The 20,891-nt window shown below is 44.8% G+C and overlaps 1 protein-coding gene across 2 annotated transcripts in view; it reads left to right on the top strand.

Annotated features, from left to right (window-relative positions):
- The first annotated feature begins 10,064 nt into the window (after window positions 1–10,064).
- DNAJC10 (DnaJ heat shock protein family (Hsp40) member C10) overlaps window positions 10,065–20,891 on the top strand; it is a 31,219-nt gene continuing 20,392 nt past the window's right edge. The window contains exons 1-8 of one of the 2 annotated variants that reach the window (XM_082200874.1): window positions 10,065–10,248; window positions 13,613–13,971; window positions 14,102–14,267; window positions 16,171–16,221; window positions 18,599–18,681; window positions 19,425–19,556; window positions 20,046–20,139; window positions 20,426–20,503. In XM_082200874.1, the coding sequence (XP_082057000.1) occupies window positions 13,765–13,971; window positions 14,102–14,267; window positions 16,171–16,221; window positions 18,599–18,681; window positions 19,425–19,556; window positions 20,046–20,139; window positions 20,426–20,503 (811 nt within the window). In that variant the 5' untranslated portion in view covers window positions 10,065–10,248; window positions 13,613–13,764. Of the gene's footprint in view, window positions 10,249–12,315; window positions 12,361–13,612; window positions 13,972–14,101; window positions 14,268–16,170; window positions 16,222–18,598; window positions 18,682–19,424; window positions 19,557–20,045; window positions 20,140–20,425; window positions 20,504–20,891 lie in introns of those variants that run through there. The other variant, XM_082200875.1, reaches the window with a different exon arrangement.

The raw sequence follows: 20,891 nt of genomic DNA, 5'->3' as shown, positions 1-20,891 counted from the left end.
ATGTTTCCTTTTGCATTTAAAAGGAACAAAATATCTGAAAAACGAAAGGAATTTTGTTGCTGGATCTGCTTTTAAAAAGATGGATACAAACAGAAATTGTTTCCTCTAGAGGGAGCTTGTGAAACTGTTGCTGGAGTCGATCTGGGGAATTCTACAGTTGTGGAGATTAAAGATCGTGAGAATCAGACATTTGACCTTGAACAAGAATGTGCCCAGAAGAAGTTATAGTGCTTGCTTTTTGCAAGACAAGCGCTTTAATGGAACAGGTACATGAGAAGATGGATTTGATGACTGTTGCAGTTAGCAATTTTGGACAAACAGTGAATACTTATATAGAAACCACTCAGGAACCAATCCAGGAATTTGCTTTGACAGGGCAAGTAGTGCAGGAGACGAAGGAGGAGGTTGTTGCTGAACCTCAAGTAATAGAAATGGAGCAAGTTGTGCAGAAGACAAAGGAGGAGGTTGTTGCGGAACCTCAAGTAACAGAAATGGAGAGAGTCGCGGCCTTGCAGGAACATAAGTTGTTGTTTCTGACGACTTTCTGGAGAAAGTCAGATTTGGAGAGATGGAGTACTGTTTGGTTTGGAGATGGGAAGTTGGATAGATCCCCCTATGCAGAGATGTTTTGACTTTTGGGATCCGGTTTTGGGCCAGGGGGAGTTTGGAGTTGTGGGGGCCCTTAACCTTGGAGGGACTTTGAAATATGTCTTCAAATATCTTTTGGATTTCAGTGTTGACTATGAAGAATGGGCTGACCTGTCGAGAAGGGATAAAGATACTGTCAAGTTGGAGTCTCCCCGAGATCTACCCCTCAGTGAGAAAGGAAGGAAATTAAGAATAAGATCAGCAGAAGACAAAGTAAAGTGCAAGTATAAACATGAAGAAGACCTGCAGAAGGGACATGGAAAACACTTAAGAGCCTCGGATAGAAGGTCACCAGGTTGATGGACTAGATGGAAGGGATAGAAAGGACTGACAAAACCCGAGACCAGGAAGAAGAGACGATGGATGAAGATTAGAAAGAAAGTTTAAAAATTCATTTAGAGAGTTTTTGTAAAATTAATGAGTGTTAGAAAAAATGTTGGAATGAAACTATTTGGCTTTAGTAGAAATGCTTTAAGGAATTATGTATAAATAAGTTTTAAGTTTTAAGCTTTAGGGCTTTTTATGGTAAGATAAGGTTAAAATAAATTAAGGTAATTTAATGACAGAATATAGTGAAAGATGGAAAGGATTTGCTGAGATAATTAATAAATAGAATACAAAAAAGGGAGGTGTGAGGAGGCCGATGAAACAAGTTAATGAAAGATAAGATTTGGGAATATTGCATTTGGTTTTTAAATTTTTTGTCTGCTTTTGTTTTTGGTGTTGATGTATTGTGTGTTGTTTTTTCCTTTTTTCCTTTTTATTGACTTGTATTGTTGAATTCTTTTTTGTCTATCTTTTTTCCTTTTTCCTTTTTTTTCTCTGTAATTTTAAATTTTCAATAAATATCATTTTTTAAAAAAAGAAAGAAAAATGCACACACTAGAATAGAACCTGCATATAAATGTGCATATTAGTGAAAGTATCAAGATCTGTTATGTTATATTGCATAGAGAGAGAAATGTGTATCAGGAGAAATTCACACCAAAATGCTGGATTTCAGGGCTTCCCCCACCCCCAAAAAAAAGAACTTATATGAAAGCATGAAGAACTGATGATTAGAAGTCTAAGAAACTGAAATTGACAGATTTCCTCACCTTGACTTGTACACTAGGCACCTCCAGCCCATTCAAGGAGTCTATTATAAGATACTTGCCAACATTATTTCAGAAGCTACCTTAAAAAAAAAAGACCTAATGAACTATGTGCATCAATAAATGAATCTGTCAAAGTGTTGTTGTTTTAACTGAATCATGGCACAATAAGTGATTTTTTTGATAGATCTTGCAATACAGTTTTGTACATCCAGAGACTAAACATTCAGGCTAGCAAAATAAATTCCTTCTGTGATAAATCCCTCTTGGATTAACTGCATGAAACATAGAAATGACCAGTTCACCCTGAGTGGATAAATAGACTGCAAATAAAAGCGTGTCAAAACAACGGGTTTTTCTGCTGATCTGTATTTATCTAAACTAAAGCCATGTCTTCTCTCAGAGGAGGAATATGACTTGGCAATCTGAGCCAAGAAATATATGTTATTGCTCCCTGAATACCTTCCTATACTGCGATATGAATCTTTATAGGTATAGCTGCACCAAATGTTCTCCCATTTTAGTCACAGGTAGTGCTTTGGGATGGCGACTCTTTGTACCCAAAACACATAGTGTGAGAATGGTTGCCTTAAGAAACAAAACAAAACAAAACAAAACCATCTTTGCTGACATTATTTGGAACACGACACTCTGGCAGTTCACTCAATCAATCTCCTTTATTGGCACAGAAAAAGCGCATCGTATACATGGATCACAACGCAGTTAACGAAACATAGTAGCAGATTCTCTTAGGATAAAACTGTCCAGACATTGTGAGGTACAAAAATGGCTCTTGGGACCTATGGTGATTTCATGGCGTCGCTCAAAAATCTTGCCACATTCTCCACAACGTCATTACCACAGCAGTTCCAAACCTGCCTGGCAGATTGTTTCCAGAAGATGGTGCTCAGGGACTTTTGCTCTGCAACATGTAATTTATTCTCTAGGGCAGTGTTTCCCAACCGGTGTTCCGCAGCACACTAGTGTGCCGCGAGACGTTGCCTGGTGTGCCGTGGGAGGGAGGCGGGCGAGTTGGGCGGCGAGAGGCGGGGCGGCGGCGGCGAGGAGAGGCCGCCCAGCGCGGGGCTCTCACCGTCTGCCTGCCTGGCTGCCTGCGTGCCGCTGACGTCACGGGGCTGTAACGTGCCCCACATAGGCACACGTGGGGCGGCGAGCGAGCTCCCTCCCACATCCCATCGCCGCTCGCTTTGGCCGGCCTACTGGGCTGTCGCAGGCGGAAGGCCTGCGCATGCGCGAGGTTTTCGCGCCTTCGGGATTCCCTTCACGGCTTCCTCCTCCCGGGTCCTTGAGAGCGCGGGAAGCGGCAGCGCAAGACCAGCGTTGAGCCTGGTAGGTATTGCGCTTGCCAAGGCAGTCATTTGGGAAATGAAAACTTGCAAAGCAAGCAACCAGTTCAATCTGAAGTACGTGTATGCTTAATATCCTGTATCTGAAACCTGTTCTGCCCCCTCCCCCACACTTGGTGCCATTTTCATCTACACATGCAGCAGAGTAAGTTGACCCAGAATAGTACCAATTCAGATGGCAGATGGGAGAATGACAGTGCTGAATGCTTTCCCATGTAGAACAGTCCCTGCAAATAAAAACCTAGCATATTTGGAAGAGGGATGCTAGCCTAACCATTACCTTCTATGCTGTTACTATTTTTTTATTTTTTTTTACATAAGTAAAAAGTGACCTTTCCCCATCTGGCATGGTGGTGTGCCTCGAGATTTTTTTCATGAAACAAGTGTGCCTTTGCCCAAAAAAGGTTGGGAAACACTGCTCTAGGGTTCTACAGAATTCTCCAACACTTCTCCTTCACCAGAGAGAGAGTGTGAAGGGGGAAGAGATATGGAAAAATGAAAGCAGCCAAACATAGCCACACATCCCTAATTCTGAGTAGACATGCACAACATTGTGAGGGAAAAATAGCCAGTGGACTTGAGGGCAGAATAAGAGGAAGAAGCAGATACCTGGAGTTGGGGTGAAGAGCTAGACATGCATCAGGCCAAGCAAAACTGTGGCATAGTAAAAATACATATATACCGTATTTTTGTGTGAATAACACGCCCCCATGTATAAGACATGTATAAGACTATTTTTGGGGACTCCAAACTGGAGAAAATGGGGGGAGATTCTATCCATGTATAAGACGACCCACAATTTTGAACGTAGTTTTTAAATTAAAAAAACCTAATATTATACACTGAAAAGTATAGTATATTGTAAGCGGTCTGTGATAAAGAGCTGTTATCGGGAATACAGTGGACAATGGAAAGTAGTCAAAAATGAAGTGAATTTCACATCTTGAGTTGAATCAACCGATCAGATTCTGATTGAAGAACTCTCACCACAACCATCCTAAATATTGCATCTGAGCTTGATGCATATTCTAAGGGCTCTGGCACCAGACAGCTTTAACCCACACACAATGTAATCCTAAGAGTGATGACAACTGATAAGTCTAACAGAATTGCATGTGGTTTGTTTTTTAATGTTAGCGTGCATTCAGAATCCCATCGTTCTCTAAAACTCTTGAGTCTGCTGTATTCTTGAGTTGCAGCAAGACTTGTTTGTTTTAGTTATGTATTTATATGCCACCAATTCCAGTGTTAGAAACTGAAATCCTGACAAGACAGAAGTACTGTTGAATCATGACAAGACAGAAGTACTGTTTTTTGGGGACAGGGAGCAGGTTGGTGTGGGGGATTCCCTGGTCTTGAATGGGGTAACTGTGCCCCTGAAGGACCAGGTGCGCAGCCTGGGAGTCATTTTGGACTCACAGCTGTCCATGGAGGCACAGGTTAACTCTGTGTCCAGGGCAGCTGTCTACCAGCTCCACCTGCTACACAGGCTAAGACCCTACCTGCCCGCGAACTGTCTCGCCAGAGTGGTGCATGCTCTAGTTATCTCACGCTTGGACTACTGCAATGCGCTCTACGTGGGGCTACCTTTGAAGGTGACCCGGAAACTGCAAATAATCCAGAATGCGGCAGCTAGACTGGTGACTGGGAGTGGCCGCCGGGACCACATAACACTGGTTCTGAGAGATCTGCATTGGCTCCCAGTACGTTTCTGAGCACGATTCAAAGTGTTGGTGCTGAACTTTAAAGCCCTAAACGGCCTCGGTCCTGTATACCTGAAGGAGCGTCTCCACCCCCATCGTTCAGCCCGGACACTGAGATCCAGCGCCGAGGGCCTTCTGGCGGTTCCATCACTGTGAGAAGCCAAGTTACAGGGAAACAGGCAGAGGGCCTTCTTGGTAGTGGCGCCTGCCCTGTGGAACACCCTCCCATCAGATGTCAAAGAGATAAATAATTACCTGACATTCAGAAGACATCTTAAGGCAGCCCTGTTCAGGGAAGTTTTTAATATGTAACGCTGTACTGTTTTTAACACTGATTGGGAGCCGCCCAGAGTGGCTGGGGAAACTCAGCCAGATGGGTGGGGTAAAATAATAAATTATTATTATTATTATTGAAATATGAAAACTAGGAGCTAAATGGCACCTTAAAACTAGTTTATGGGCGCAGCAATGGAATGTCTAGGTGCACTTTTTTAATAACCAGAATACAAAGCTGAAAATGAATGAACTGCAGCTAAAATTTTGTGTCCGTTTTTCACATGGCCTAGTCCTTCCCCTGCCCACCCCCCTAATATTCTTAAGAAGGTCTCTTCTCCAGTCTTCAGAGAGTAGCTGGAAGTGGAGAGGCAGAAAAGGTCCTCCTTTCCTTCCACTCTGCAGTTTTAATCTGAATTCTCAGGTGCAGTATTGCGCCCAGAGCTCAGAAAGTGTTCGCACTAATGAAATTCCCTGTCGCAAAATGCGCCTAGAACATTGGGAGTTTGGAACCCTGACCAAGTCATATAATATAACAAGGTGGTGTATGGGGATATATTTACAATAAAATATATGATTCATCAGTAGCTTGGACGCATCCCATGAATTTGATAAAATTATTCATTTGCTTTGTATTACACAAAAATTGTTTTCTTTCTTCAGTGGAAAATGATGTGAGCAGAGCACCCTCTGGTGTCCTGTCACTGGTACTATGTAATATAGAAGATGCACCTTCCAGCAAGATGCAACAGCTAAGATAAACTCTTAGCTGACATCCGCAAAATGTATTTATCATCTTTATTTCAAGAGAGAGAGAAGGACGGGGGCGGAGGGAGATGCAGAATAATCTTTTTGTTTGCTTGCTTAATGTCTGGTATACCGCTGGAGAGAGAGAGAGAGAAATCTCTCATGCTTTGAAAAGAACACCCTACAATTACCACTTCAGAAGAAACACATAAATCCAAATAGCAAGAGAAAAACAGATGGGTCAACAGTAAGGAGCTCCTGGGTCTTCAAATTCTCTGGGACTGGCTATAATTATTATACCTTAAAATGCTCCTATAAGCATGCAAGACACATTAACAGATCATTAACAAGGAATGTATTTTTCTCAAAGGTCTCTTGTACGCAAAACTCATTTTAATAGGAAGTATCTATGCACCAAATGAAAACAGATCGTCCTTCTTTGCTGAATCTTTGCACGCCAGCAAATTCAGGTTGTACAGTTAAAGGGGGCTTGGTGCTCATGTGAAACAACCCCACCTATGAAAAAAATATCAACTTTTTGCAGCAAGGAAATGCATTGGAAAGCAACTGCTTGATGCAACATTGTATAACCACCCCTGCAAACAATACACAATGAACAGTCAACATCCCATGACCTCCCTTCAAACTCTGTGCGAACAAATCAGGATGAATGCTTGACAAACAGCTCTTCTGAAAGTGACCATACATCACAAAATAATAAATACAGTCATATCTTGTTTCTTGAACGCCTTGGTACTCAGACATTTTGGCTCCTAAACGCTGCAACCCCGGAAGTGAGAGTTCCAGTTTGCGAATCAATTTTGCAAGCCGAACATCCAACGGGGCTTCTGAAGCTTCCGATTGGCTGCAGGAGCTTCCTGCAGCCATTCAGAAGCCACACTTTGGTTTCCAAGCATTTTGGAAATTGAACGTACTTCCAGAACAGATTCCCTTCGACTTCCAAGGTACAACTGTATCCAACTTGTGGGAGAGAAGGAACTTGAAATGTGTTCCAAATCAGGGGTGGGCAAACTTCTGGTTTCTGGAATCTTTGTGTTTAAATCAAAGCCTCAAAACCCACTCATCAGAGCCTTGGGTAATAATAATAATAATAATAATAATAATAATAATAATAATAATAATAATAATAATTTATTATTTCTTCCCCAGCCACTCTGGGCAGCTTTCAACAGAACACTAAAAACAGAATAAAACTTCAAACATTAAAAACTTCAGGTGTCTTCTAAAAGTCAAATATTTTTTATTTCATGGACATCTGATGGGAGCGTGTTCCACAGGGCAGGCGCCACTACCGAGAAGGCCCTCTGCCTGGCATATACTTAGAATTAATAATTTGTTTTGAATCCCAAAACTGAACTGACAGTCCTTTCAACATTTTTTTCTTTGAGATCTGCTTTGGGCTACCCCACCTGCCTTGCTATTTTAATTTCATCCAGATAGAGGGTCCTTTTGTCATTGCTGTTGATAAGCAACCGGGAGTCAGAAATGCCTGACCATCTCTGGGAAAATACACAGCAATATCCTTGCTGCCAACCCATGTTTTAGATGACAACTTAGATCAGGAATGGTGTTGCTGACTCCATCTCCCATCATCCCTGACCACTGGCCATGCTGGCTGCGACTGATGGGAGTCCAGCAACTTCTAGCCTTCACGAAATAACACTGGAGCGTGAATGACAACTGCAGTGCTGCAATTCCAGTGAAATTTCCAGGACAGCCTGAATGCACAAGAACATAAGAACAGTTCTCCTTCATCAGGCTATTCACCAATGCTATTCTAGGCTGCATCAACAGAAGTATAGTGTCCAGATCAAGGGAAGTAATAGTACTACTCTATTCTGCCTTGGTCAGACCACACCTGCAACACAATTTAAGAAGGATGTTGACAAGGTGTGCAGAGGAGGGCAACCAAGATGATCAAAGATCTGGAAACCAAACCTTAGGAGGTATGGTTCAGGGAATTTTTAGCCTGGAGAAGAGGAGATGGATAGGAGATAGCCATCTTCAAATTTCCTAAGGGCTGTTGCATAGAAGATGGAGCAAGCTTGTTTTCTCCTGCTCTGGGGGGCAGGATTCGAACCAATGGCTTCAAGTTGCAAGAAAAGAGATTCCGACTCAACATCAGGAAGTACTTTCTGACAGCAAGAGCTGTCTGCCAGTGGTCTCCTTCGGGAGGCTGTGGACTCTCTTTCTTTGGACCTTTCAAGCAGAAGATGGGTGGCCATCTGTCATGGAGGCTTTAGCTGAGATTCCTGCATTGCAGGGCATTGGTCTAGAGTCTATGATTCCAGGCCATTGGCCCACCTAGTCCAGAAATCTGCTCATAGATGCCTATCAGAATCCCACAAGCTGCACATAAAGGCAGCAACAGCCTGTAGTTTCCGGTATCAAAGGCTATTTCATGAATCCTTTGCCTCACTGCACAGCTTGGGTGCTGTTGCAAGAAAAGCAGGAAACCTCCACAGCAGAGCTTTCCAAACTTTTCCTGTTGGTGACACGCTTTTTAGACATTTCACAACACAGTAATTCATTTTGACTAGCAAACCGGAGGTTAAACTAACCCCTTTCCAGCCCCGGGAGGAGCGTGCAGAGCATTTGCACGACACACTGCAGCCGACACATTGATGTGTCACGACTCACAGTTTGGAAAGCTCTGCCCTACAGCCATGTAAAGTCCATAAGGTGAGATGCGCAGCTGAAATGCCTGGGAGGGTCACTTCTCAGGTGCTGCTGCGAGAGGCAGGGGGAGAGGACGGCTGGAGTATGATGTCGGATTCCCATCAGCCCCAGCCAGCATGGCCAATGGTCAGAGACAATGGTTGGAGAAGCCTGGAGGAAGGTTTCCCTCCCTTGGCTGGGCTCCTACATGAATTATAAAAAAAGCTCTGTTAAGGCTCTGGGAAAAGGTAAAGGGACCCCTGACCATTAGGTCCAGTCGTGGCCGACTCTGGGGTTGTGGCACTCATCTCGCTTTATTGGCCAAGGAAGCCGGCGTACAGCTTCCGGGTCATGTGGCCAGCATGACTAAGCCGCTTCTGGCGAACCAGAGCAGTGCACGGAAACGCCATTTACCTTCCCGCCAGAGCGGTACCTATTTATCTACTTGCACTTTGATGTGCTCTCGAACTGCTAGGTTGGCAGGAGCAGGGACCGAGCAACGGGAGCTCACCCTGTCGTGGGGATTCGAACCACCAACCTTCTGATCAGCGAGTCCTAGGCTCTGTGGTTCCAAATTTATAATCCGGTGGCCCTGCCAACTTCATCTTGGGGTATGATTAGCAGCGTGTGACACTAGGAGGTGAGGTCAAATGACCAGAAACCCTCCATGTCTTCCACCCATTAGATGACCCTCGTGGTCCCTTCCAACTCTATAATTCTATAATCTATGATCCATCTAATCTGTCAGCTTTTGCTAATAAAGAGTGAGCCAGACTTTGCCCCAGATTGGTAAGAAACAGACACAAACAAACCCACCCAGAAGGTCACCCACTACCGAGATGCCTGTGTCTAAAACAGTGCCTCAAACCCGCCCCCCAATACTTTGTTGCATTGCTGGATTGGGCCTGCCCTCTACAGAATCAAAGAATTGTAGAGTTGGAAGGGACCCCAAGGACATCTCACCCAACCCCCTGCGATGTCCCACAGGCTTCACGGAACAACTCTTGAAATGCAAAGTCGGTCCCACACAGTTCAGTGGGGCTTAATCCAAAGTGAGTGCGTCTTAGAAGGGATGGGGAACTTATGGGATGCTCCTGGACTGCATGGCTCTGCCAAGGGGAGCCAGAGTTCAATGAGATAACTCTGAATCTCAGGGTCGTGGGTTCGAATCCCCATGTTGGGCAGAAAAAATCCTACATTGCAGGGGGTTGGACTAGATGACCCTTGTGGTCCCTATATGACATTGGGAAGGAGAGAGAGAGCTCAAAGGTTTATTCCCCGCGCACCGCGTCTGCAGCTGCGCCTGGCTAAGGCTCACGGGCTTACTCATGAGCAAGCCAACGTTAAGAAGCGCCGGGAGGGTGGAAGACGAGGCCCACCCCCCACCCCCACCCCCGTCTGCCCGATCTGTTTCAGGGCAGGCCTAGAAGAGGAGCGCCAAGAGCGCGCGTCCGGAACACGGCGTCACCTCTAGTCCCGCCAAGGCGCCTCCACCCCCGGCCAGGCGGCTGAGCGCTTCCCCCGGGGCGCTGGGGCTGCCGGAGCTGCGGCCACGTCAGCCTTGCGCCCCGCCCGCCTTCCCGCCGCCTCCGGTTGCGAGCCGGATCCTCGGCGCCTCTCGCGCTTCCCTCTTCCTCCGGCGCAGGCCTGCCTGCTGCCTGCCTGCCTGCCTGCCTGCTCCACGGCTCCTGCTCCGCGCCGGCCAGCGGAGGGAAGGACCCCCAGCTCCGCCACCGGGTAAGGCTCCGGAGAGGCCCCCAGCGCAGAGGAAGCGGGCGGAGGACCAGGGACGGGGAAGGAAGCGCTTTTCTCGACGCCTCCTTCCTTCCGTCCTTCTCTCCTAAGCAACATCCCATTGGTGTTCCAAGAGCTTGCTGCGCCGCCCCAAAACTTCAGGGATAGCATTCCTTATGTAGGCACCTTTTCCTTTGTCACCCGAGGCATCCTCTGGGTTCTCATGGCCGCACATACCCCCCCCCATCTGTAGTCCCATTCTCTTTCTCCCTCCTTCCCTCTTTTCTTTTCTTTCTTTCTTTCTTTCCCTCGCTAGCTCAGTGAACTCCCTTTCCTCTGCCTCTTCTCCTCGGACCCCAGTGTGTTTCCTTGCTTTAAAATAGTTACCTGGTAAGCAGAGGGCACTTAGAAATGGAGGAGGAAGGGATGCAATGGAAGACATCACCAACCATAGAATTCTAGAGTTGGAAGGGATTTTGAGGGTCCTGCAGTGGCGTAGCGTGGGGGGTGCAGGGGGGCCCGGCCGCACCGGGCGCAACATCTGGGGGTTAGGGTTAGGGGGCGCAAATCCACGGGTTAGGGGGCGCAAATTATTTGCCTTGCCCCGGGTGCTGACAACCCACGCTACGCCACTGGGGTACTGTAGTCCAACCCCCTGCAATGCTAAAGCATCCACGGCAGATGGCCATCCGACCTCTGCTTGAAAACCTCCAAGGAAGGAGAGACCGTTGCACTGGCAAACTGTCATGAATATGATGTTTTTTCTTGTTATTAATATTACTATTATTATTATTTGTACCCCATCCATCAGACTGGGTTGCTCCAGCCACTCTGGGCGGCTTCCCACATATAATAAAACATTAAACATTGTTTAAAAACTCCATATGTCTTCTAAAGGTTGTATATCAAGCTTGCAGCCTTCTTCACTTTGAAACCTCACAGCAGCTCCTGACATAGTTTTTCAGAGGGTGTTGTGTCCGGCCAAGTTCATCCGATAGCTGCAGCTTTCCTTTCAGACTGTGCAGAACCTGCTCTGCCGTTCCTCCAAGGAGCTGGAGAAGGCCTGGGTTAGACTGGCTCAGTTGGTAGAGCGCAAGACTCTTATTAAAATCTCAGGGTTGTGGGTTTGAGTCAAAAGATCCCTGCATTGCAGGCAGTCAGAGCCAGTGTGGTGTAGTGGTTAAGAGCGGTAGTCTCGTAATCTGGGGAACCGGATTTGCGTCTCTGCTCCTCCACATGCAGCTGCTGGGTGACCTTGGGCCAGTCATACTTCTCTGAAGTCTCTCAGCCCCACTCACCTCACAGAGTGTTTGTTGTAGGGGAGGAAGGGAAAGGAGATTCTTAGCCGCTTTGAGACTCCTTCGGGTAGTGATAAAACGGGATATCAAATCCAAACTCTTCTTCTGCTTCTGCTTCTTGTGGTCCTGTTCGGTTCTACAATTCTATAATTCTGTATGGTGGCGTGCATGGCATATGTTATGAGGATAACAACCCTTTGAAGCTGAGAGATGTGGGGGACTGGTCCAGGGTCACCAAGTCGATGAGCTTTGGGACTCGAGTGGGGATTTGAACCCAGGTCCTAGGGCAACACTTTGCCCGCTGCACCACACTGGCTGTTGTGCATAGAACCCCTTTGCACAGCCATTGAATGTGCAGCCAGCAGCAGGCTGGGCATTGAGTGTGACCCTCTCATGTGTTCTTTCAGCTCACCCAGTGATGATCCTTCCCTCCTTAGATCAAATGCAGTTGGGGCTGTAGGATTACCTCCTCTGTCCCCAAAGGCATGCCCTTTGATCTTATTTTCAGTTATTTTGCTTCACTTGTACCTCACCTGCCTTCCCATAATAGAATTCAAGGTGGCGCTCACAAAGTGCTCAGGTGGCCTCCCACACCATAAACTGGGAGTGGATGGTTTTACGATGGTTCTGTTATTGCAGCTGTATTCTTCCTGTCATTTTTATTATTATTATTTCATTTTGCTCTCTCAGATTCCTTCAGTACCTGCTTCTTTCCACTCGTCCTTTCTTCCCTCACCAGGATTTTCTCCCCCCCCCCCATGACCCAAGCCTAAATGGTCATTTCCTTGCAATCACCTCCTCCTCTGGGCTTAAAATGGTAGGATTACTGTCTTTACTATTGGCTGTGTTTTTTAATAGCAGAAATCAACAAGTGGCGGTGGCGGTGGTTGTGGTTGTTTTCAGATTCCACCTTTGGAAAAGCTTCGCTTTTTATGTTGTCCTGTCCGAAGCATAAATCTGGCCAGCACAGATGCTCCCAAGGGGATTGTATTGGGGAAGAACATGGGAAGAGTCTGTTGGATCAGGCCAATGGCCTGTCTAAGTAGAGCATCCTATTCTTAAGAAACCAACCAGGTGCCTGTGGGAAGCTGCAAGCAGGATTCGAACACAGGACAACTCTCCCCCACTGTAGTTTCCAGCAACTGGTATTGAGAGTATTACTGCCTCTGACCAAGGAGACAAAGCATAAACATCATAGCTTGTAGCCACTGATAGCTTTACCCTCCATGGATTTCCAATGAGCCATGCAAGTTGCTCATTGTTGACAGATACCTACATCTGTAGCAAGAAAGTAACAATTGCCAAAGGCAAATGTTGCGTATTTTCTAGGTTTTAGGGAACAACACGTTAAGGCAGCCTTTTAAATAGTTCCACAATGTTACCATCGTAGTTCATTCGCCTGCATGCAATATCCTTGCCATCTGTTTATGCATTTTTAATTCCTATATTTATAAACTGCCAACTCTTTAACAAAGTACCAAGGCAGTGCACAGTAAAATCACCTAAACGTAATAAAGCTATAAAACTGTATAAGATAGAAGTAATGCCCAACACTGAATCAAATTAATGCTTGACCAAACTACCAGGCTAGTACTTAAATACAAAATGAATTTAATGTGCTTTAAAAACTCTTAATGTAAAATGTCGACAGTCTTCTACCCCATTTCCTTCCCTCCCAGAAACAATTTATTACTCTGGAAGCGGCCTTGTAACGGGAGTAGGATATTTGTTACGTAGTTAAAGATAAGGCCACGCTGATTTCAAGATATAAATATGTGGAACAAAAGGTGAAGATCATAAGACTACATTTGTGGAAATCCAAGAAACATTTAGTGTCCCTCAGTGATTACCAGTGAGTAGGAATATCACCAGTTGCCACCACATGCCCATATGCCTTTAATAGCAGTATACTAAACGAGTCCTTTGTAAACGAAAGGCTCTTTACTGCCTAGGAAATGAGATTTCACAAAACGAAACTGCGCTCATCTGCAAGTGTCGCTGTAAAGTGACTAGGCCTCTGCATTTACCGTATAGCACAGACCATCTGAAAACTTCTGTCTTCCTTTTAGGCGCTGTCTCTCTGAAAAACCCAAGTGGGCTGCCTCTGGACCATGGCAGCAAACATCCTATGAGCAGCTTTTTCAGAAATATATTCAGTTATTTGGCTACGGCACTGTGAATTGTATTGGTCTCTGACGCTTGCCTCGCTCAAGCACTCAACATGGAGCCATTGTTACCCAGAGGAAAGTGCCTCACAGACTTCAAAAGACTCTTTTTGCTATCACTAGCGTTAGTATATCTGATAGCTTTGGTTTCTCCTGATCAAGACTACTACGGTTTACTCGGAATATCCAAAGAAGCAACAAGTAGAGAAATAAGGCAGGCTTTCAAAAAATTAGCGTTGAAGTTGCATCCTGATAAGAATCAGGTAGGTTGCCTGGTCATGGAAAGGCTTTTTTTCAACTAGCCAAGAACATTTCAAGACTGAAATGTGTTGGGTTGCAATGTTTGTTTGTTTGTTTGGTAAGTGAACGCTAGGAAGTTTTTCTCTCTTGCAGAATGATCCGGAGGCCCACGAAAACTTCCTGAAAATAAACAGAGCGTACGAAGTGCTGAAAGACGAAGATCTGCGAAAGAAATATGACAAATACGGCGAGAAAGGTCTGGACGACCAGCAGCAAGGAGGCAGATATGAGAGCTGGCACTACTATCGCTACGATTTTGGTAAGATAACATGCATGTGAGTGGGGCGCAATTCTTTTGTGCTGTTCTTCCTGCCCGGAATTAGTGTAGCCTTGAAAGTACACGGTAGCCAGGCTGGCACACAGTTAAAAGAGCCAACGAGGACTTAACTGTGTTGGCCTGTGGCCGCTGCAAGGAGGTACACAGTGTGTCCTTGGCTTTCTTAATTACCGTATTTTTTGCTCCATAACACTCACTTTTTTCCTCCTAGAAAGTAAGGGGAAATGTCTGTGCGTGTTATGGAGCGAATGCCTACGGATGGCAGGGGGATCTGCTGCAGTCGTGAGCAGAGGATCCATGGTTCCCCTTCCTTCCCTCCTCCGTGGCTCGCTTTGCTCGCTTTGAAACAGCAAAGCGGGAGAAGAGCCACTGAGTGGGGAGAAGAGAGGGATAGAGAGCCTGGTTACAAAGCACGGATCCACATGGATCCTCAGGATTTTTGCACTGGGTCACCCCAAATTCACCATCAGACCACATAACATGTCCATGGCTACAGCTTGCACCAAAAAAATCACACACCCACTGTTTGCCTGGTGCAAAAACGTGATTACAAAGCATGGATCCACATGGATCCTCAGGATTTCTGCATTGGGCTACCCCAAACTCACTGTCAGATCACATGTCTGTGGCCACAGCATGAACCACAAAAATCATACATCCACTGTTTCATTTAGAATATTTTTTTTCTTGTTTTCCTCCTCTAAAAACTATGTGCGTGTTATGGTCGGGTGCATGTTATAGAGTGAAAAATACGGTAGTCTGATTCTTAGGGACAGGACAGCCTTTATTCCATTCTTTTGCTAAGTGCCCTTTAGAGTTGGTTCTTGTTCCTACGCCTTAAAAAGACTCAACCAACACCTTTTTTACTCAACAGCTTCTCAGAGCAGAAAACTGTAACTAGTTCTCCTCCCACTCGCTTAAAATTGGTTTTTAATGTTTTAAAGCTGTTGTGGCTAGTCAGCTGGCAACCCTTGGGCACTAGCCAGCCTGCAGGATTAGGGTACAGTGGAACCTTGGGTTACATACACTTCAGGTTACATACACTTCAGGTTACAGACTCCCCTAACCCAGAAATAGTACCTCGGGTTAAGAACTTTGCTTCAAGATGAGAACAGAAATCGCGCCACGGCAGCAGCAGGAGGCCCCATTAGTTAAAGTGGTGCTTCAGGTTAAGAATAGTATCAGGTTAAGAACGGACCTCCGGAACGAATTAAGTACGTAACCAGGGGTACCACTGTATTAATATTTTATTGGTTTCAAATATAAAGAAATAAAGTGATGCAAAGGGGGGGGGAGCAGAAAAAGGCCCAAAATGTGTAGAAAGAAGCAACCTATGAATATATGGAAATATATGAAAAATACCCTAACTCATACATTCTTATATAAATTTGATGTTATTATCCTGAAGTTATTATACAGTGGTTTTCAATCAGTGTGCCGTTGCATTCTGGGGTGTGTTGAATGATATTCAGGGGTGCCACGGGCAACAGTGGTCTCTGTCCCTCTTTCCTTCCCTCCCTTCCTCTGATGCCCTCTCACGTCTCTGCCTCCCAAAGGCTTGCACAGCTGTTGGTTGCAGCAGCCCAAAATTAGTAAATATAGTCTTGCAGCCACCTCACGTAGGTAGGCTTCAAGAAAAATAAATTTAGCTGAATCAATTGCTAAGCAGTTGTGACCAGATGGAGAGGGTCTTATTCTGAATACTGCACCTTTTTGGATAGTTTTATGCTGTGAAAGCCCCTTCACTCGCCAGCACAAAATTCCTTCTCACCATTTGCTATCTGGTGCAATCCAAGCTTATGTACAATGACGTAGCAAATGCCATTTTATTATTCAAATGCCCTTGTTGTTGTTTTTGAATGCTCATGGGTTGTTTCTTTGCCAGGTATTTATGATGATGATCCTGAAATTATAACGCTGGACAGAGGAGAATTTGGTAAGTCATGATGTTCACGTGGTTTCCAGGCACTTTTTAATTTATTCAGAGTGCATAATTGCGCCGCCTCATCCTTTCCTGGGAGAAAACGTTACGTGGATTGCAAAATGTCAACCAGAGTGACTATGAGAGCTCGGTGTTCAAAGGCAGCGTTTTATTTCTTCCCTGTGAGTCATTTGTCTGTAGAAACTTTACAGCACTCATTGCCTCAGTCTCTGTGGAAAGTGAGCACACCTTGACAAAAAGGGAAAATTATTCCTGCTTTTTTTCTGAGGTTCCGCTCTGCCGTCTTTACAGAAATTTCCCTTAAGTAAGATTAGTGGTCCAAACAAAGCACTTGAGTTATTTCCACTTACCAGTTGTTCTGCTTTTCTTACTTAAGATATATTTTGAATAGGTTTTCTCAGTGGAGACCACTTTACTAATTTGGGCTTGGGAGTTAACTGTATCATGATCCTACATTTGGTTGTTGTTTTTTTAAAGAGAAAAATCGGACTTTGCTAACTTAGTTCTCCTCCTCAGGAAACAACTCACAGATAACTAAACATCGGTTACGTGTTTGCATTTCCTGTTCGTGTTTGACCAGGGTTATTTGCAGAATTGAATGTGTTTGCCTAGCATGATAACAACACACTTGTGCACACAGTGAGAGTTTCCCCACCCCTGGTATTTGAGCAGTTGACAGATTTTATGCTTTTTACATTCTCTGTATTTCACGGTCATCCAGCATCTGCCTAAGTGGTAATGTTGAAACCGAATAGGCCCTTTTTAATAAATAACAATAGCAGTGGCAATTTTTTTGCTAAAAGCGGCTTTTGGCTGGTATTTCATTCCTTCATTCATTCAGCTATGATCATTTTGCCCTGCCCTTTCTCCAAGGAATCCAGGCAGCCCAGTTTCACCCTTTCCTTACAGCAGCCTACACAGCTCTAGCTTGTTGCACTAAAACAGGGATGAGGAGCCTTTTAAGGGCCATATTCTCTCAGGGGAAAGAAGTTGGGGGCCACACACCAGTGGTGGTCAGGGCCCAACCCAAAAAGGGAGTGTGGCCCAAGCCAAAAGTGGGTGGCGGTTCCCCTTTTTCTATCCGTCCAACCAACCATTCTCTCTCTCACACACACCTCCTTCCCAGCCTGTCTCTCTCTGGGACCTCCAGACTGAACTTACCCCAACCTCTCTCCCCATCCATTCATCTGCCATTCATACTCTCTCCCCTCTCTCTCACACACACCCCTCCGCCAGCCTCAGCAGCTTTCCTCTTGGCAGTGGAAGGGGTGAGGGAATTCAGCAGCATGGGGTCATTTGAGGTGGGCTTAGGGGGTGAAATGTACCTGTTGACAATATCAATGCTGCTTCTTTTTCCCCTTCCTTACCTCTGTTCGTCTCTGCCACAAACAGACCATGCTATGCATTTGGTGAAATGGATTTTAAGGCACAAGTACATGCACACTCAAAAGATGGGTTAAATTGGCATGGTTATATGTGGCGGAACTGTTCCTTCGTTGCTGGGCAACTGGAAACTGAGTACGGCAGTCATTTCCCTGTGCATGACTTACTCAGCTCTCTGCGGTTTTAAGGACCAGGATTCCTCACACTCCCAAGTTCTCTTCTGCAGAGGCAGTTTTGTTATGCCCCTTTTAGGGGTAGGGAGAGGAGCCCTTTCCACAGTGTCCACCCCTTTGAAATGTTGGGTGCTCTTGCCTTTTTTTGAGATGCCCTCTTCAGACAGAGTTTTCTGCCAGCATTCATGTTACATTAAAAAAACATCAAAAGTCTGGGTTTACAAGTAGCTAGCTCAAGGGGTGCCCAAATGATGCCCATGTGTGTCCCATTGTGCCCACCACAATCTGCTCTTGCACCTATGAACGGTATCAGGGACTTGCCCCTCAAAAATTAGTGAGAGACTCTTGGCTCTTTCTTCTAAGTTCCTGTTTGCACTGGCTTGGCCCCTGCTGCATGCCTCCATGGCAGCCATTTTACATTATGCTACAGCCCCACAGCAGCCATTTTGTGACTGTCACACAAAAACGTATTGTAATGGAGGAAATATGATTTAAGATTATGCTTAATGATTTATATGGATTAATAAAGGAAGATTAATTTCATTTGATTAATTGGGAAAATAGGTAAACGTCTGGACAGGAATTGGTGGAAATGGGAATGGATGGGAAAGTATTAGAAATTAAGAAAAAAATATTTTTCTGTAAGCAGCGAAGGAGGGAGGGGCAAGAAGCACCTTGAAGGGGGGTGGAAAGTCACAATTTTAAAAATTGTGTTAAATTGAAATTAATATGTTGTTAATTTGTGGTTTTTTTAATGGAAAACTAATGAAAACTATTGGGCAGAATTTTGACCCTTTTAAATATTGTTGTTCTAGATGCTGCTGTTACTTCGGGAGAATTGTGGTTTATCAATTTCTATTCCCCTCGATGCTCCCATTGCCATGATTTAGCACCGACGGTAGGTATAGGTCAGCCCATGCATGCTGCTTTTGAATGCATACCCTGGTTTCCTTGGGCAGAGACCTTCGTGGGGAAAGGGGAAGACTCTTACCACGGCATGAGAGTTGAAGGGTATGCGAGAGCTGTATTATTTTCTTGCCATTGACCAATCTGTGGCTCTATCACTAATGGTTGCAGCCTGGTTTCCCATTCTGTGCAAGCATAGACACATCTTCACATTTTGGCAAGACTACAGGACATTGGCTTCCACATTGGCCATCCTTAGGGTCATCGGAACCTGCCTTGTACTCAACCAAACCATGGGTCTGTCTACCTTAGTATTGTCTACATTGACTGGTAGAGGCTCTCCAGGGTTTCAGACAAGGGACAGGATTCCCAGTCCTACCTGGAGATGTTGGGGATTGGGGCCTTCTGCATGCAAAGCAGATGTTTCTACCACTGAGCTACAGCCCTTTTCAACAAGCTCTGCAAGGAGTTGAACCAGAGGTTCCCCAACGACATGGAAAACATGTGGGTAGAAAGAATGAGATCCTACAGGGATAATCAGAATGGTGGGCAGAATGGCACTGACCTTCAACTTGGGTTGGGTTCTTAACTGTTGTGATAGAATTATATGCATGCTGGTAAACAAGCATTTTAAAATTCTCTTGGGAGCATTTCAAAAACGAATGATGTTTTTTGGTAGAAAAAATAACCTAGGCTCTCGCTTTCTTCCCCCCACCCCCCAAATCAACTTGGAAGTGGAGAGAATTTGCTAAAGAAATGGATGGATTAATACGTATCGGAGCCGTCAACTGTGGCGATAACAGGATGCTTTGCCGGAATAAAGGAATCAATAGCTACCCAAGCCTGTATGTGTTTAAAACCGGAATGGTAAGCAAGCAAATATTTGTACTCCTCCAGCACCCATCCTGGGCAGGTACAGGAGTCCCAGTCCATTGAGGATTTTTTTATTATTATTTTTGAGAACCCCAACTTATTTCAGATTTAGGGACAGCCACCCATGAGGCCAAACGTAGTAAGTTCTAATAGGACGACCCTAGAAAGCAACGTTGCCCAGAGAAAATGTTAATACCAAAAACCTGGACAGGAATGGCTCTAGGGCAGTATGCTTTCTGAATCCTTTTAATAATTATGGTGTTTTTGTTGCCGGGATGCTCTGTAGCTATTACATACATTTTTACACCTAAGAGCTAAGGTTAGAGTCCCAGATTTTCAAAGTATAATTTGAAGGACGTTGGGACTCTGGTTGGTTGTTTGGTTGTTTGGATGGATGGATTCATGATGTAATTCAGTGTGTTAAGTATTGGCTAATACATAAATTGCATTATTGGTTTAAAATGAGATGTGTTTCTCTTGCAGAACCCAGTGAAATATTTTGGAGACAGGTCCAAGGAGAGCTTAATGAGTTTTGCCATGCAGTTTGTCACAAGCACAGTGACAGAATTATGGGCAGGTAAGCTGCTGCTTTAATGTCAAATTATTTTTAATTTTGTGCATATTTCAAACCCTGTAATGCCAATAGTGGGCAACAGATAAGTTAACCTAAACTTCTCTCAATCAGATCTTAAGAAAAGTGTAGAAAGGATCAATGTCATGCAACAAGTAGTTAATGCTAAGTAAAGTTTTTGAATGAATGAAAACAGGTGCATATCCCCTAAATGGCTGAGGCAACCCAGCCAGATGGGCGGGGTATAAAAAATTAAATTAAAATATGAAATTATTTGTTTTCTGTTTTTCAGGAAATTTTGTCAGTGCTGTTCAAACTGCATTTGCTTCTGGCGTTGGCTGGTTAATAACTTTTTGTGCTGAGCAAGGAGGTGAATATATACATGTGTACCTTTTTCAGCTATTAATACCTAAATTTATGCTTGGTTGCTAGCCTGCTGTGCCCCATTTCCTATTGAGATTGTTAAAACACATCCTCTTTTCTCTATGCTAGTTGATAGAGCTTATCTTTCAGAAGCATAGATATGTTCCTGGCTGCCTCTGGAGGTTCCCTCAGTCTCATCAGGACCTGCCCTACCATTAGGCAGACTTGAGCAAGCAGCAGATGTTGCAAGGCAGGGGTAGCAACAAAGTATTGGGGAGGGAGGTGTCTATGCCTTACAGCTCACCTATCTTGGTGCCCTCAGACGCCATGCAGGATGCTGCCCCTTTGTCAGGCTCGAAGTGAGAGTCATCTGTCAAGTCTGTTTGGCTGGTGTA

This window comes from Podarcis vaucheri, assembly GCF_965113315.1.
Source record: "Podarcis vaucheri genome assembly, chromosome: 1".
NCBI classification, from domain to species: Eukaryota; Metazoa; Chordata; class Lepidosauria; order Squamata; family Lacertidae; genus Podarcis; species Podarcis vaucheri.
The sequence above is the reverse complement of the archived record's forward strand: the minus strand, read 5'-3'. Positions and strand labels throughout refer to the sequence as shown.